This window comes from Colletotrichum tamarilloi (genome assembly GCF_030869305.1).
Source record: "Colletotrichum tamarilloi strain Tom-12 chromosome Unknown Scaffold_21.1, whole genome shotgun sequence".
In the NCBI taxonomy this organism is placed as follows: Eukaryota; Fungi; Ascomycota; class Sordariomycetes; order Glomerellales; family Glomerellaceae; genus Colletotrichum; species Colletotrichum tamarilloi.
The window spans coordinates 422,657-437,591 of NW_026849404.1; the positions used below are offsets into that span (position 1 = coordinate 422,657).

General features: G+C 57.1%; 4 protein-coding genes across 4 annotated transcripts; 2 read left to right on the forward strand and 2 right to left on the reverse strand.

Annotated features, from left to right (window-relative positions):
* Nucleotides 1–220: 220 nt before the first annotated feature.
* Nucleotides 221–2,000, forward strand: CTAM01_07142 (eukaryotic aspartyl protease; the record flags this gene model as incomplete). Its single annotated transcript, XM_060523167.1, has 3 exons — nucleotides 221–445; nucleotides 562–1,660; nucleotides 1,720–2,000. 3 exons carry the CDS (start codon nucleotides 221–223, stop codon nucleotides 1,998–2,000), a joined length of 1,605 nt encoding a protein of 534 aa, XP_060382298.1.
* A 782-nt stretch (nucleotides 2,001–2,782) lies between these two features.
* CTAM01_07143 (transmembrane amino acid transporter) lies at nucleotides 2,783–4,759 on the reverse strand (the record flags this gene model as incomplete). Its single annotated transcript, XM_060523168.1, has 4 exons — nucleotides 2,783–2,811; nucleotides 2,891–3,463; nucleotides 3,537–3,699; nucleotides 3,773–4,759. The coding sequence occupies 4 exons, from the start codon at nucleotides 4,757–4,759 to the stop codon at nucleotides 2,783–2,785; spliced, it is 1,752 nt and encodes a 583-aa protein (XP_060382299.1).
* A 1,445-nt stretch (nucleotides 4,760–6,204) lies between these two features.
* CTAM01_07144 (fungal specific transcription factor domain-containing protein) lies at nucleotides 6,205–8,613 on the forward strand (the record flags this gene model as incomplete). The annotated part of the gene is made up of 3 exons (XM_060523169.1): nucleotides 6,205–6,638; nucleotides 7,007–8,142; nucleotides 8,198–8,613. 3 exons carry the CDS (start codon nucleotides 6,205–6,207, stop codon nucleotides 8,611–8,613), a joined length of 1,986 nt encoding a protein of 661 aa, XP_060382300.1.
* A 472-nt stretch (nucleotides 8,614–9,085) lies between these two features.
* Nucleotides 9,086–14,641, reverse strand: CTAM01_07145 (urea carboxylase; the record flags this gene model as incomplete). Its single annotated transcript, XM_060523170.1, has 1 exon — nucleotides 9,086–14,641. The coding sequence occupies one exon, from the start codon at nucleotides 14,639–14,641 to the stop codon at nucleotides 9,086–9,088; it is 5,556 nt and encodes a 1,851-aa protein (XP_060382301.1).
* Between the last annotated feature and the right edge of the window lie 294 nt (nucleotides 14,642–14,935).

Genomic DNA, 14,935 nt, shown 5'->3' on the forward strand with positions numbered 1-14,935 from the left:
TCTGTATAGCGAATCACTTAGCGTCCAGCGTCTTTCGATTGTCAATCACCTGTCATAAGCTGCCTTGAGTTTATTCACCACGTCAAGCACTGTTGAATCACCACCAGACTCAGACTTGAAAACGCCTACCTTACTCCTCGACACCTTTACGTTTCGCATCGCCCATTCGTCGTATCCGTACCGAGTGTCACTTCGACTTGCCAGCCACAGCCAAGGCATAATGCGTTCTACCTTGGTCCTCGCCCAGCTGTCCCTGTTCTTGACGTCTGTTCACGCCTTCTTTCCCTGGGACGTATCTGAGCATTGTCCATTCGAAGGTGGATGCAGTTCCCACAAGAGGGACTTGAAGGATCAAGATGCCCTTGGATCTGATGTCGTCGATGCCATCAAGGCCATCAACTTTCCCGGCTTCCATGTCGGCCCTCAAATTAAAAAGGAATCTTTGGTAAGTCGAAATATCCTGATGAATACTCAGAAGTGGCTTTGGGATCCTGGTCAAACCACTCACCAAAGAACAACATGAAACTTTGAGCCCAGGGTCGCTAACGTAAAGCCTTGTAGACTGAAGAGTCCGAATCCGAACGAGTTGCCCGTGAGGTACAACGTCTTTCCCGCAAGTATGCGAGATTCCAGTCCGCTGCTATCCGAGAAAGGGCATCCAAGTCTAAGAGACAGAGCCTGTATCGCATTGTCACAGCGGCGGACACCACTCTCAAGACCGCAGCCGCCGTCGCTCAGGATGGTACCGACTTTTCCTACTTTGCTCAGGTCAAATTAGGCTCCAAGGAGAAGCCTCTATGGATGCTCATCGACACCGGAGCTGGAACTAGTTGGGTTATGGGCAGCTCCTGCACATCGTCGGCTTGCGAGAAGCATGGTTCATACGGCCCTACGGACTCGGACACGTACAAACCAAAGGGGGAGACCTTTGCTGTCGCCTACGGGTCGGGTTCAGTCAAAGGCGACAAGATCACCGACACTGTTTCCTTCGCGGGCATGAAGTTTGACTTCCAATTCGGCGTGGCCAACGAGACGTCGGATGATTTCAACCACTTCCCTTTCGACGGCATATTGGGACTTTCCATGGCGGGTGGCGAGACCGAGAACTTCATGCAAGTTGTCAAGAGTTCCGGCCAACTTCCTGCAAACATTTTCTGTGTATATCTCAACAGAGCGGCAGATGGACCGAACACGAGCGAAATCAGCTTTGGTACCTGTAACACCGAAAAGTACACTGGCAACATCACTTACACCGGAGTTGGAAACGACAACGGAGACTGGGCAATCCCTCTTGATGGCATTCAGTACGACGGCCTCAAGTCTGGCGCAGCTGGCAAGCTCGCCTATGTTGACACCGGTACCTCTTACGTCTTTGGACCTCAGAGCGACGTCGCTGCCTTCCATAAGAACATTCCTGGATCTACCTCGGACGATGGCACGACGTACAAGGTGCCGTGCGACAGTAACAAGGATGTAACATACACATTCTCGGGTGTTAGCTATGTCATCTCCCCTAAGGACTGGAGATCCAGCCCTGCAGCAGACGGTACATGCACCAGCAACATTTACGGCCATGAGGTCGTAGCGGGAGCCTGGCTTTTAGGAGACGTCTTCCTCAAAAATGTCTATGCTGTATTCGACAAGGACCAAAAACGCATAGGTAAGTCGCCACTATCATGGTCATCTCATCACCCTCGATACTAACCGTTATCACTTTAGGATTTGCGACTAGAGTCGACCCTCCACCAGTAACTAGCACCGCAATTGCTTCGGCCACACCGGCAGTGGTTAACAACCCTGGCCAAACGACTGTTGTGTCAGCTGTTCCGACGAGCGGTCCCGCCCTTGGTCTGGGAGGCCATGAGACTGCCACAGGGAGCGCCGCTGCGCAGACCTCACCCGCAGCCCAGTCAGGGGCTGCATCATATGCCTCTACCACTCACATCAATGTGGCCGCTGCAGCATCTTTATGCTTGTTCGCTATGTTGGGATTCTTCTGAGGAGTTTAAGTTTTGTTCAGGCGCGGCGATCTTGGGATTGCAGATATGGATGGGAAATTGGATGGTTATGTGCACATGATACCCCCTGGGGACCGACACAGACGGGCCCCTACAATTCGGCCATTGTAGATATAGATATAACTTGTAATGGTAAATAAAAGCGTCTGATTCTTTGCGGCTATATTTTGTTTCTATTTCATGCTGCTTATTCAGGTGTTGAGTCTCTCTATGCCTTTATGCTCCCATGTAGATGTCTTATCGGCCGACACTACGAAATGCTTTCTTATTTGGAGAGAGCGATTTTATGTGTGAAGATCTTCATCTCTGCTTGCGGGGAGTTCAACATCCGAAAATGGCTAAACCAGAAAGTAGCGTCGATACCATTTCGTCGATGCTCCGTAGTGCATACATCACTACGTGACTGTGTATACCTCGTAAGTCATCACGTTTCGACAGAGAAAAAGTTGCGAAATCCGTCTTGTTAAAGAAAAATACTGTTTTTCTTTTGGCAATTCCCACGCCAATCCCAGTTGTCGCGTCTACCAAAAAACGAAAGAAAGAGAACACCATAATGTTTAAATACCCTGAATACCTTACTTGGTCTACCAAAAACCACGGTGTTATACAACGGTTCCGGGGTTTGTCTATAACCCATTCTCTCCCGTCTCTCCACAGCGCGCCTGGAACGCGATGGGGGCGGCCAGCTGGTTTCCTACTCTTACTCTAGACGATACAAACAACCCGTCTTCTTCATCTTTTTTGTTCTTTAATCATACAGTGGTTTACATGCACTTTGCAGGTCCGCCGTCACCTGAGGCTGTAGTTAGTTGACCAGATGATCCTGAGGAACGGTGTGATTTTGGTCAAGGGGAAGGGGGGTTACAACATACTGCTAATCATCTTGGCGACCGCCTGTATGAGACTAATCACCATGACAACGGTGCCAAACACAATAATAGCGGCGGCGACGTACGTCTTCCACGAGCGGGTGGTGAGCTTGATGTAGCAGAGCGGGGGGAGGATATACGCAATGGCGCAGGCGGACGTGGCGCCCACCAGCTCGAAGACGGCGCCGACGTCGCAGGTGAGCAGGCTCATGACCATGGCGGAGACGACGAGGGCGGAGCTGAAGATGAGGTGGAGGTGCATGTTGAAGGGCTCGCCGGGGAAGAAGTAGTTGAACATGACCTCGCGGCAGACGAAAGCCTCGAGGGGTAAAGTGGTGAGCATGTTGAGGCCGAAGCAGAGGCGTGCGATGGTGACCATGACGTTGTCCGAGGGGAAGTTGTTGAGGACGTTGCCGAGCGTCTTGTCGCCGAAGGTGACGAAGCCGGCGAGGGCGACGAGGAGGCAGGCGACCATGGAGATGCCGGTCGAGTAGTGCGTCACGCGGGAGAAGCGGTCTATTGTGGGGGTTTTGAGGGAGCCGTAGATGAGGAGGGAGTTGTGGTGGCATACGAATGCTGATGATCATTTTCATTGCCCCGTTAGCTGAAGAACAGAGGTTGTGTGAGAGACATGCAAAGGTGGACGAACCGAAGGATATCACGCCAATGGCTTCAAATATGCCAGTGTTTACGGTCAGAAGGGCGGGTGTGAAGGAACCCCGGTCAGCCTTGGGAGTGAGAGCTCCCTGGATAATGACAGTCGCTACGATGACACCCATGCTTATGAGAGCTAATGTGCTTGCCTTGGCCAGCTATCAACGAGGACGAGTATCGTGTCAGTATTCTTGTTTCTGGCCCCCAGTTAAGATGCAACAGGCGACTCACCTTTGCAATATCACGGTACAGGGTCAACGGGTAGCTGATTCCCAAGATGAAGATTACAATGACCACCTGCCGGTTCGCCAAGAGGTGGAACACGGGCATTTCGCGTATGTCGGGCCAGATGGCCGTGAAGACGTGGGGTATTGAGTCGCCGACAATGACGCCAAAGGCGACCATGCCGCCAAAGGCAAATGCCCACTGCGCGACCGAGATGGCGATGAGCCCCGTCTTGCCAAAGCAGTGCTCGACCGTCCCCTGAAAGCTGTTGCTCCCCGACAGCTTGCTATTGATGACGATGAGGCAGATGGTCCAGTCCACGACGACGGTGAGGCCGACAAGGAGGACGAGTCCGGCCAGTAAGCCGGCCTGCTTGAAGGCGTAGGGCTGGCCGATGATGCCGGCGCCAATGATGGAGTTGGCCATGTTCATGAAGGCCATCTTGAGGCCAGACTTGGGCCTTGCGCGCTCCTGCTCGGCCCATTCGTGTACGTCGTCGGCATCCTCGCCCCAGGGACTGTTGGCGAGGGCGACGGAAGGGGCCTCGATGTCTGTGAGGAGGGGCAGGCGGTGGTGGTCGTCGTGGTCGTCGGCGCCGGGGGCGTGGTGGAAGAGGTCATCGTCGACGTCGAAGCTGTCGCGGCTGGCGCGGGCGGAGGAGCCGCCGTTGCTGTTGGTCATTGAGGCGCGGGGGGGCGGGGGCTCGACGATGGAGGGGATGGGGTTGAAGCGGACGCGGTTCGGGGTCCGGGGGGTGCCGGGAGATCGGAGGGACGTGGCGTACTGCTTTGCTGTTACAAAGTACCCCTCGTCACCGGTGTTGGCGGTGGTGGTTACGCCGGCGCCGTGAGATTCATGGTGGTGCGGAGAGAGGGGGTCGTCAGCGAGGAGGCCTCTGTCCTCTTCGCTCGGGCTGTGGTGGAAGTGGGCGGCGACGGCGCCCGGGAGGTGGGAGTCAACTTGGTGGGCTCCATGATTTGGGGCCTTGGCCATTGTAAGTTATTGCGATGTCATCTTCCGTGGAGACAGAAAGGGGGTTTGGCGAGGAGAAGGCGAACGGAATCGCGAATCGTAATGTGGTTTGGAGGCGGTTGTTGGGTATAGCGGGTGCTAGTTGTCGTCGTTCTGACGTTCGTGGACTGTGGTGAGCTTGTGAATAAGGTTGTAGATATCGTGTCCCTTTCGCTACTGCCGGTGGTTCAAACTTCCAGGTTGGAGGGAAAATGAGGCAGGCGTCTAGAGTCGGCTCTCGTTCCGTCGACGTTGCGAGCTGGAGCTTACCTGACCTCAGACGGGGGTACGTACCCCTAGTGGCAGTATGGCACCGTGTTCTCGAAGTTTAGGGGACCGGGAGCTGTCAGCAGTCCGACCAGTCCGCGTCCGCGTAGCCGGCAACGCCGCTGGCAAGGCCCGCAGGGGGCATGGCAATGGGGCTACGGGGAATTGCACTGAGCAGTGTTGTATCGCTATGTAGCCTTTGCCTGTCTAGATGTATGGGTGTACTCGTAAATACCTCTCGATGTATCCGGCTAGTCTTTCTCTGCCTCCCCACCCCAGTTTGCAGTTATCCCGCACAGCATTCGGATATCTTATCTTATCCGTAACTTTGTACCTTCACACCACCGCATGGGAGACTTATCGATGAAAAATATTCCGACCAGGCTTTGCGATAACAGCAGCGAGCAGCACGCAACCGCTCAGCCCAGCCGAATCAGACGACACACGACCCCGGCGATAAGCCATTGGACTCTGGAGAGCTTGTCTCACTGTCCGAGTGTTCGAGACCTTTGAGCAGACTATCAGTGTCGACCCCGGATTCGAGTATCTAACCGTGGGGTCCATTGGAGGACGAAGACTGCATTACGTGCTTCCACATCTCACTCGTCCCAGACGCACAGAGACAACCACTCGGCCGGGTCCAGGTACCTTTTACCGACTGACAGGTCCATGACACTCGCTTGCAGCTCAGCTCAGTCGTGATTGATCAGCCTCATGGCTACCGTGCCATAGCCGCTCACTCAGTCTAAGTACGTTTGACGTATCTGAGAGAGAGGAAACGGGGGGCACTCACACGAAAATCTTCCCTCATCGGCGGCGGGGAAGTCTTCCCTTTTATTCCCATTCTGGCAGCACCTCACGCATCATCGTCTACGACTACCGGTCCCCCCGTCTTTCATGCCGTGTGTCACTGCTTTTACGTGACCACTTTCCCTTCCACCAAACAACCTTCCTACTCCATACTACGTACCTTACCCAATCTCGAATTTCACTTCTCCCACAACTCGGCACTATCTGTCGCCTGACACAACCCAATTTGATCACAAGCATTTGCGTACCCTTCCGCCCCCTTATCTTTATCTTACACTCGCGCACGCAGCGCACGCACGCCCCCGCGCTCCTCGGCTCGGCTGTCGCCCGGTTCCGCCCGCCCGCCCGTCATGGACATGGACACCACACCGGCGCCCTACGGCGACCCCGCCACCGCCGGCCCGGGTTCAAAGACCATGCCGGCCTCCTCGCCGTCAGCCAACATCCCTTCCTTCGAGTCACACCCCTCTGCAGCAGCCGCCGTCGGCCAAACAGCGGCACAAGCAGCACTGGGCGCCTCCAATGCCGCAGGCACCGCCCAGAGTCGACCATGTGACATATGTCGTCAGCGCAAGACGCGCTGCGTCCGCGAGGAGGGCCGTGATAAGTGCGTCATGTGCTCCTTTCACGGCCAGCCGTGCACATATCTCCGCGGGCCGCTCCCGCGCAAGCGCCGGAAGGCCACCGATCCCCCGGAACATCGCCCCTCGACCAATGGTTCCGTCTCTGCAACCTCTGGTCTTCCACCTGCTCCCGTCCCGTTGGATCCCCAGGATGAGATAACGTAAGTGATGTGACATTCCTCTTATCGTACCTTCATCTTCCCGTCGTCTTGAACTGCCCTCGACGCTGGTCTAGACTCTCCAGCCTACCTCACCCTACGATACCTTGCCTTTCCTTTGTCTCATTGTATCACGGTACCTCGTCCTTCCTGAATAGTCTCATTGCCCCCTTCTCATTGGCTCATGCCATCAACCTTTTCCGGCTGTCCAGTGTCACGGGTCCGTCCTCATACACCTATTCGTCTCTCTCTCTCTCTCTCTCTCTCTCTCTCTCTCTCTCTCTCTCTCTCTCACTCTCCCTGGCCCAGTAAAGAATCTCACTTTCTCCCTCTCCGTCTCTCTCAAGTCACCCAGTCTAACGGACCCACAGGCATCCGTCTCCCGAACTGCTTGAGGCCCTGTCACCGTCTCTCGCCGGTTCAGAACACCACGTAACATTCAACCAACCCGTCTCCCTCCTAGACGGCACCCTCGGTCTCCATCTCAAGACCCATTCCCAATACGTCGGCAACACAGACTACCGGGAACCCTCCCTCCTAGACCTCCATCGTCCCCAAGACCCGGCCGTCAGGTTCGTCCGCCGCCTCGACGACTCAACCGTCTTCCTCATCCACCGCGACCGCGAGACCTCGTCAGAACCCCAACGAATAGCCGACCTCGACGCCATAGAAAAGGTCGTCCACCCACTCGGCTCGACCCTCGTCAACCTCTACTTCCGCATCGTCCACCCTAGCTTCCCCATCCTCCACAAAAAGGTCTTTCTAGAGAAATACGCCCGCTCTTACCATGAGTTCTCACCGCCCCTCCTCGCCGCCGTCTACCTCCTGGCCCTCGACTGGTCCTTGTACGACCGCACTCTCGCCACCTCATCATGGCAGCCAGACCAGGCCGCCCTCGAGGCCCTCGCCCTCCGCACAATGAGCGACGACATGAAGCGCCCCAAGATCTCCACCCTCCAAGCCGGCCTCCTCATCCAGCAGCGCTTCCGCAATAACACCTGGACCTTCACCGCCCAGCTCATCGCCCTCGGCCAGGGGCTCGGCCTCCACGTCGACTGCAGCGACTGGGCCATCCCGGACTGGGAAAAGGGCCTGCGCCGCCGCCTCGCCTGGGCTCTGTTTATGCAAGACAAATGGGGTGCCCTCGTCCACGGCCGGCCCTCGCACATCCGCCTCGACGAGGACTGGGACGTCCGGCCGTGCTGTATCGAGGATTTTCCTGAGAACGCCGCCGATGAGGAACACGATCCCGAGGGCAGTGCCGAGGTCGTTGTCGGGCGTGAGCTGTTCCTGCGGCAGATTGAGCTGTCGCTCATCCTTAGTGACGTGCTCGGCACCTTTTACACGGCCAAGGCGACCCGCCGCGGTGGCACTCTCGACCAGATCGGCACCGTGGGCGTCGCCGAGCTCGCGAAACCTATTGTCATGATGCTACGGGAGTGGTACGCGAAACTCCCTGAAGCCCTCCAGCTCCAAGAGACACGACTCAAAAAGCTCTCTGCGAATGGTAAGTTCACGCTCCCCTCCTCCCCATGAAAAGCATTCACTAACCCATTACAAAGGCTCCCTCCACCTCTCCTACATCTCAATAGACCTCGCCCTCCACCGCTCCCTCGTCCGCAACGTCTCCTCCAACGCGCCCGACTCCCTCCGCCACGCCATCCGCACCGGCGCCCGCGCTCGCCTCGCAAACGCCTCCAACATCATCTCGAATCTGCAAATGGAGCACATCCAGTCCTTTTGGGGCTTCGCCGCCTCCGCCCAGCTCGCCGCCATCGGCTCCTTTGCGGGGCTGCTGTGGGCCACTTCGGACGACGACGCCGAGGCCATGTACTACGCCGACCGCGTCGAGGAGTACCTCTGGAGCCTGCGCGTCCGAGCCCAGGCGGCGCCGTTTGCGAGGGAGGCGTTGAGGATGTTGGAGGCTGATGTGGGCGGGTTGGGGGCTGTGAGGGCTTCTGCGGAGATTAAGATCTAAGAGGAGCTGGAGGTGAGATTTCTGACCTGGTCCGGGAAAACTCTTCTTCCCTTCTTACGGTCATGAGTTTATGTAGAAAGTGGAAACATGTACAATGATTATGGTCATGGCTGGCGAAATCTGGATTTGGTATATCAAAAAAGGGGGGGAGGGCGGCGAGGTGGGGAGAACACTTGCTTTGGGGTGCTTATGTTACTTACTCACATAGTCCGCGTGTTGTTTGCATAGTTTTGTCTCTTGGATACCCGTAAATCACTTCGATAGAAGAAACAAGAACCACGTTTGTGTGTATGTTTGTAACATCATTGCGCGTGAACCCTGGCGAACGCTCTCCAAACTACGAGTATCTAAGTCTATAAACCAACGTCTAGTCAGCGCTTGTAAATCCAGATTCAAGTTATCAATATGGAGCTAGACATCACTCAAATACGAGACCGCACTCTACCCCTACTCCACGGTGCCTCTCTCTCTCTCACTCAGTCGCAACAACGAGCAAATCATCAAACGGCCCAACTACATCCCCCTCCGCAACCAACATCCTGACAACCCTCCCCTTCACGGGACTCCCAATCTTGATCTCCATCTTGTTCGACTCAATCCACACGAGCGCGTCCCCAACCTCGACCTCGTCCCCCGCCTTCACCTCGCACTTCCAGCACCGGCCCGGCATCTGCGCCTTGATCCTCTCCCCTACAACCCCACCGTCGCTGCTACCGTCACCATCCTCCCCAAAAATACCGTGCCGTTCGCGCTCGCTCTCTGGCGGGTTATAAGGCTGCAGCAGCTCCTCCATAAGCGGCACGTTGCGAATCGCCTCGGCGCGGAGGTTACGCGTAGCTTCAATATCGGCTTCGTTGGCCGCCAGCCACGATTCGTATTCTGCGAGGTCGAGGCTGCCTTCTTCGATGCGGACGAGGTCGGAGATGCGGCCCTGTGTAATGGCGGCGTCGAGGTCGGGCTCGGGGATGGGATAGTAGGATATCCGGTCAAAGAGGCGGAACATCCACGGCTGCTGCTGTTGTCGCTCTCCCGCGGTATCCGTCCTGCTGCCAGTGCCGCGCGAACGCGATACTACAGCGGAAGCGGCAACATCATCCCAGATCGGGACCGTCCGCCCGACGAGCTGGTACCCGCCCGGCGAATCCATGCCGTAGATGCACATATACTGCCCACCGATCCCCACGGCGCCGCGTGGCGTAAAGGAGCGGGAGGGGTTATATTTCGTCCCGAAGAGGCGATGGCGCGGGTCGAGGGGCACGGCGCAAGGGGACCCGAGAAACACGTCGCCGAGGCCGAGGATAAGGAAAGTTGCGTCGAGGAAGATGCGCTCGACGTCGGCGGGGGAGGGCAAGGCGTTGAGGTGGCGGAGGAAGTCGACGTTGCTGGGCAGCCAGGGGGCCGTGGCGCGGATGGTGGCGGCGTAGCGGGCGACGGCGGCGCGGGAGACGCTGTCGTCGAAGGCGAGGGGCAGGTGGAATGTGCGGGAGGGAATGGAGGGGGGGATGGCGACGTCGCCTAGGGAGGCCTCGTGGGCGCGGAGGACGGAGAGGATCGTCGCGGGGGCTTGTTTGGGGGTGTATTGGACGTGGAGGGTGCGGACGCCGGGAGAGAGCTCGAGGACGTGTGGGATCGGGTGCGTCTTGTGGCGGGCGATGAAGGAGAAGATTTGGAAGCTTTGGCGGAGGGAGAAGACGTCTTCCGTGCCGAATTCTAGGAGCATCGCGTTGTCGCCGGCCTGGCGGACCGCGATGCGGCGGCCGGCGCTGCCAATGTCGCCGAGTAACGGGTTTGAGTCGGGCGTGGTCGGACTGTTGGCGAGCGGAGTGACGTCCACCACTAAGGGCGTGAGCTCGGCGATGGAGCGTTCGAGAGCGGCCTCGAGAAAGAGTGCGTCGTCTACGCCAATGGGCTGGAGCTTGACCTTGTCGCCGGGGCGGAGCTGGCCGAGCTTCCACATCTCTGCCGAGGCGACGACGCAGAAGACGACGAAGCCGCCGAGGCTGGGCCCGTCGCAGGTGAGGATGACGGCCTCGTCACCAGTGAAGCTGACGCTGCCGACCGAGTAGGGGCTGTCGTGGATGTTGGACGGGTGCAGGCCGGCTTCGCCGCCGGTTTGGCGAGCCCACTGCGGTTTGGGGCCGTCGAGGCGGATGCCGACGCGGTTGCTGTTGTAGTGGACGATCCACTCATCGGCGAAGAGGGTGTTGAAGCCTTGCTCTGTGAAGTGCTCGGGTGCCGAGTGCTGTCCGGGGACGACGCCGATGGACCAGTTTGCGTTGCCCGGGTCGGATGGGATGGGGGTCGCGGGGCCGGAAGCGGTGGACGGCAACGTGGCAGTTAGGTCACCCACGGGAAGCAGATCGCCGGAGCGCAGGTTCCGTCCGTTGTGGCCTCCAACCTGGCCCAATGCGAAGGTGGAGCGGGAGTTGAAGATTTCGGGAACGGCGACACCCCCGCGGATGGCAAGGTAGCTGCGGTACCCGGACGTTGCGCCGCCGATGAATAATGTCTGGCCCCTTTTGATAGAAAAGACGGTGTTCTGTGAAACAGACTCCTTGTCGATCTTGACTTCGGCGGTGGCGCCAGTTACGGCTACAACGGCGTCGCAGTGGAACAAAAGGCTGGGACCGTAAATGGTGCACTCGAGCCCGGCGGCGCGGGAGTCATTCCCAACCAACCTGTTTGCGAGTCTGAAGGAATAGTCGTCAAAGGGCCCGGACGGCGGAACGCCCACGTGCCATAACCCCTTGCGGCCTGGGAAATCTTGGACAACGGTGAGGGTGCCGGGGTCAACGACCTCAAAAACGGAAGATTCGAATGTGAAGGTGTTCAGGGATGTCGTTGTGAAGTGACCAAACTTGAACATTTCTGACGCGACAATGTGGCGAACGTAGTTCAGATTTGTCTCAACGCCAGTAATGACCGTCCTCTCCAGAGCGTCAGCGAGCTTGGCGATCGCTGCTGTTCGGTCCTCGCCCGTCGCAATGATCTTGGCTACGAGCGGGTCGTAGGACGATGACATCTCCATGCCTGGCTCAACCCATGTATCGACGCGTACATCGTCAGGAAAAGAGATATCCAGAAGACGGCCTGGTGAGGGGCGGAAGTTCTGGAGCGGGCTCTCAGCATAAATACGCACCTCGATCGCAGCGCTGGTCACCTCGAACCCTTCTGGCTTGTCAAAGATGTTCTTGCTGTCGCCAGACGCCACGCGGATCATACACTCAACCAGATCAAGACCAGTCACAGACTCCGTGACGGGATGCTCAACTTGCAGGCGAGTGTTGACCTCGAGGAAGTAGAATTCCGAGGTATCCACGTCGTAGATGAACTCGACGGTGCCGACGTTGCGGTATTTGACAGCAGAAGCAAGACTGACAGCGGCCTTGCGCATCCTTTTGCGCACATCGAGTGGTACAAACGTGGCAGGACTCTCCTCAATCACCTTTTGGTTCCGCCGCTGCAGGGAACAGTCTCGTTCGCCGGCAGACGTGACGTTTCCCTCTCCGTTGCCAATGACTTGTACCTCAATGTGCCTAGCACGCTCGATAAAGTGCTCCACAAAGACTCCAGCGTCACCAAAGTTGGCCTGCGCCAATCTCTGGACGCTTTCAAATGCCTCGACCAGTGACGCAGCGTCGTCACAGCGCTTGAGTCCGATACCACCGCCGCCCGCAGTACTCTTGAGCATTACGGGATACTTGATGCGGTCCGCCTCGGTGAGCGCCTCGTCGGCACTTTTGAGCAAGTTTTTGCTGCCCGGCACGACGGGTACGCCCGCCCCAATGGCAACTTCGCGAGCGAGGTGCTTCAGGCCGAGCTGCCGCATCTGTTCAGCAGTCGGTCCGACCCAGACCATACCCTCGGCCTCGACGGCTGAGGCGAAGTCGGCATTCTCTGCCAAAAAGCCGTAGCCCGGAATAATAGCATCAACGCCGGCCTCTTTCGCAAGAGAGATGATTTGAGAGCCGTTGAGATAAGTTTCCGAGACGGAAGTGCCCTCCAATGGAAGCGATACATCAGCGTTGCGTACGTGAGGTGAGCGATCATCTGTAGAAGAGTGAATTGAAACAGTCTTGATGCCCATGGAATGCAAGGTCCGGATGATTCGGACGGCGATCTCTCCACGGTTGGCGATAAGAACGGTCTTGATGTCGCGAGTGTTGGGATTGCTGTCAAGATGGGAATTCTCAGGGGACAGGGACTTGATGAAAGCACGCCAGCCTCCAAACTCTGTGATGTCTGTGGCACCTTCTAACCCATAGGGTTCACAAATGAACCCAGGAGCCCAGCTTCCATCGACCAGCTCGACAGAACCAATGCCCAGAGGTGAAGGCACAGTACTTAGAAAACTGCCGACCTCCGTCGTGGGCATACTCCAAACTTCGACCTGAATGGCGCTGCCGCCGGCTTGAACGCGCTTTAGACCGGGCTTCTTTACCGTGCCGCCGGTATCAAGGGAATAGAACTTGTAGCTTGGGGATGTCGTCGTGGCCGTCTCTAGTGTTCCTCCACGAGACGTCAGGTCTTTGTTCAAGGGAAAGCCCGAAAGGTGAGCACCTACCACCACAAGACGAGTCGTCTTTGGCTCGCCCGCGGCAACGGCGTCAGATTTCCGTGCCTCGAGTCTCTCAATCTTGGTAGCTCCAAGAGGTCGAGGGGCAGTGCAAAGCCATTCCCGTGCCAGCGAGAGCAGTTTCGGCTCGTCCCACGTGGATGAGATCAATGTAATGCCAAAGGGGAGTCCGTCGGATCTGAAGCCAGCAGGGATTGCCAGGGCGGTCCAGTCCATGAAATTGACAAAATTGGTATATGTGCCAAGATAGGCGTTCTCCTTGATCGGCTCCCTGGCGAGATCCTCAATGGTCGGGAAGGTAGGAGACGTGGGAACCAAAATGGCGTCGAAATTGCCGAATCGGTACTCAATCTCGCGGGTCAGCTCCTGTCGCAGGTACTCTGACGCGAAGAGGTCCGCGGCGTTGAAGTCCTTGGCCTTAAGGATAATCTCCCGGACGGTAGGGTCCATCTTGTCTCCGTTTTCCTCGATGAAGTCCCTGATGGCGGCGTAGCGTTCCGCGACCCAGGGGCCCTCATAAAGCAAGCTAGCAAGTCTGAATAGCGGAGAAAAGTCCTTGGGCTCCAGCGTCCAACCAAGGGTCTCGGCCTTCTCCAGGGCCTTTGCGTAGGCTACAGACTGTTCAGTCTTTCCGAACCATGGAGGATCATCACAGATGGCCATGCGATGTCCCTCAACCATACTTGGACCGTCTGGCCGAGCCCTTGAGAACGAGTCCTTGGGGTCGAAGCCCTCGGCCAGAGCCAAGACCGTCTCGGCATCATCGACTGTGAGTGCAAAAATGGACACGCAGTCGAGGCTGCGACATGCGGGCAGAACTCCAGTCGTGCTGAGGGCGCCTCTAGTGGGCTTCACCCCCACAAGGTTATTCAGACCGGCAGGTACACGACCGCTGCCTGCGGTATCTGTACCAAGAGAAAAGGGAACGACGCCTCTCGCAACGACAACGGAGCTGCCAGAACTCGAACCGCCACTGACCCTGGCGGGATCAAAAGAGTTGCTCACTGGACCGTACGGTGATCTGGTACCGACAAGGCCTGTAGCAAACTGATCGAGATTCGTCTTGCCGAGGACGATGGCACCGGCAGCTTTGAGACGGTCGATGATTGCGGCATCTTGGTCGACAGGGCCATTGGCAAAGCTGGGGCACGCTGCGGTTGTGGGGAAGCTGGCGACGTCAATGTTATCCTTGACCGCGAAGGGGACGCCGAAGAGCGGTAGGGAAGCACCGGCTAAGCGTAAGGATCCGGCGTAAGCCCACTGCTGCTCGATTTGAGACGGAGTGGCCAGGGCTATCCAGGCGTTGGAGTTTAAAGTAGCCTCAGACTCTCGAAGCGACAAGAGTCGGCTAAGGCCGTCCCCGGCTTCTTGAGCATCTCTCCATTCCGGAATAGTGAGAGGAAGGGTATCTTGGGATGTGGAGCCTATAAGAGAGTGTAAGCCCATGTTCATACGTCCAAAGTAGCCATGTACCCCTTAAGCGATCGGTATGACCCGAACCAGAAGCACAGGGCAGGAGGATGACATCAACGCACCCATAATATTATATACCAAAAATGTCAAAATAGATTAGAACGATGTCGTGTGAAAAACAACGCTCAATGCTGCTCGTCTCTGGAGCAAGAAAGTACCGGTGGGACTGAATCTTAATCTCGTTTTATGATGAAGTTTTTCTCATCCACGGTGTAAGTTCATGAGTGAGGCCGTCGTCCTACTCGGATGTACTCATCGGCGAAGCCTGCGGGC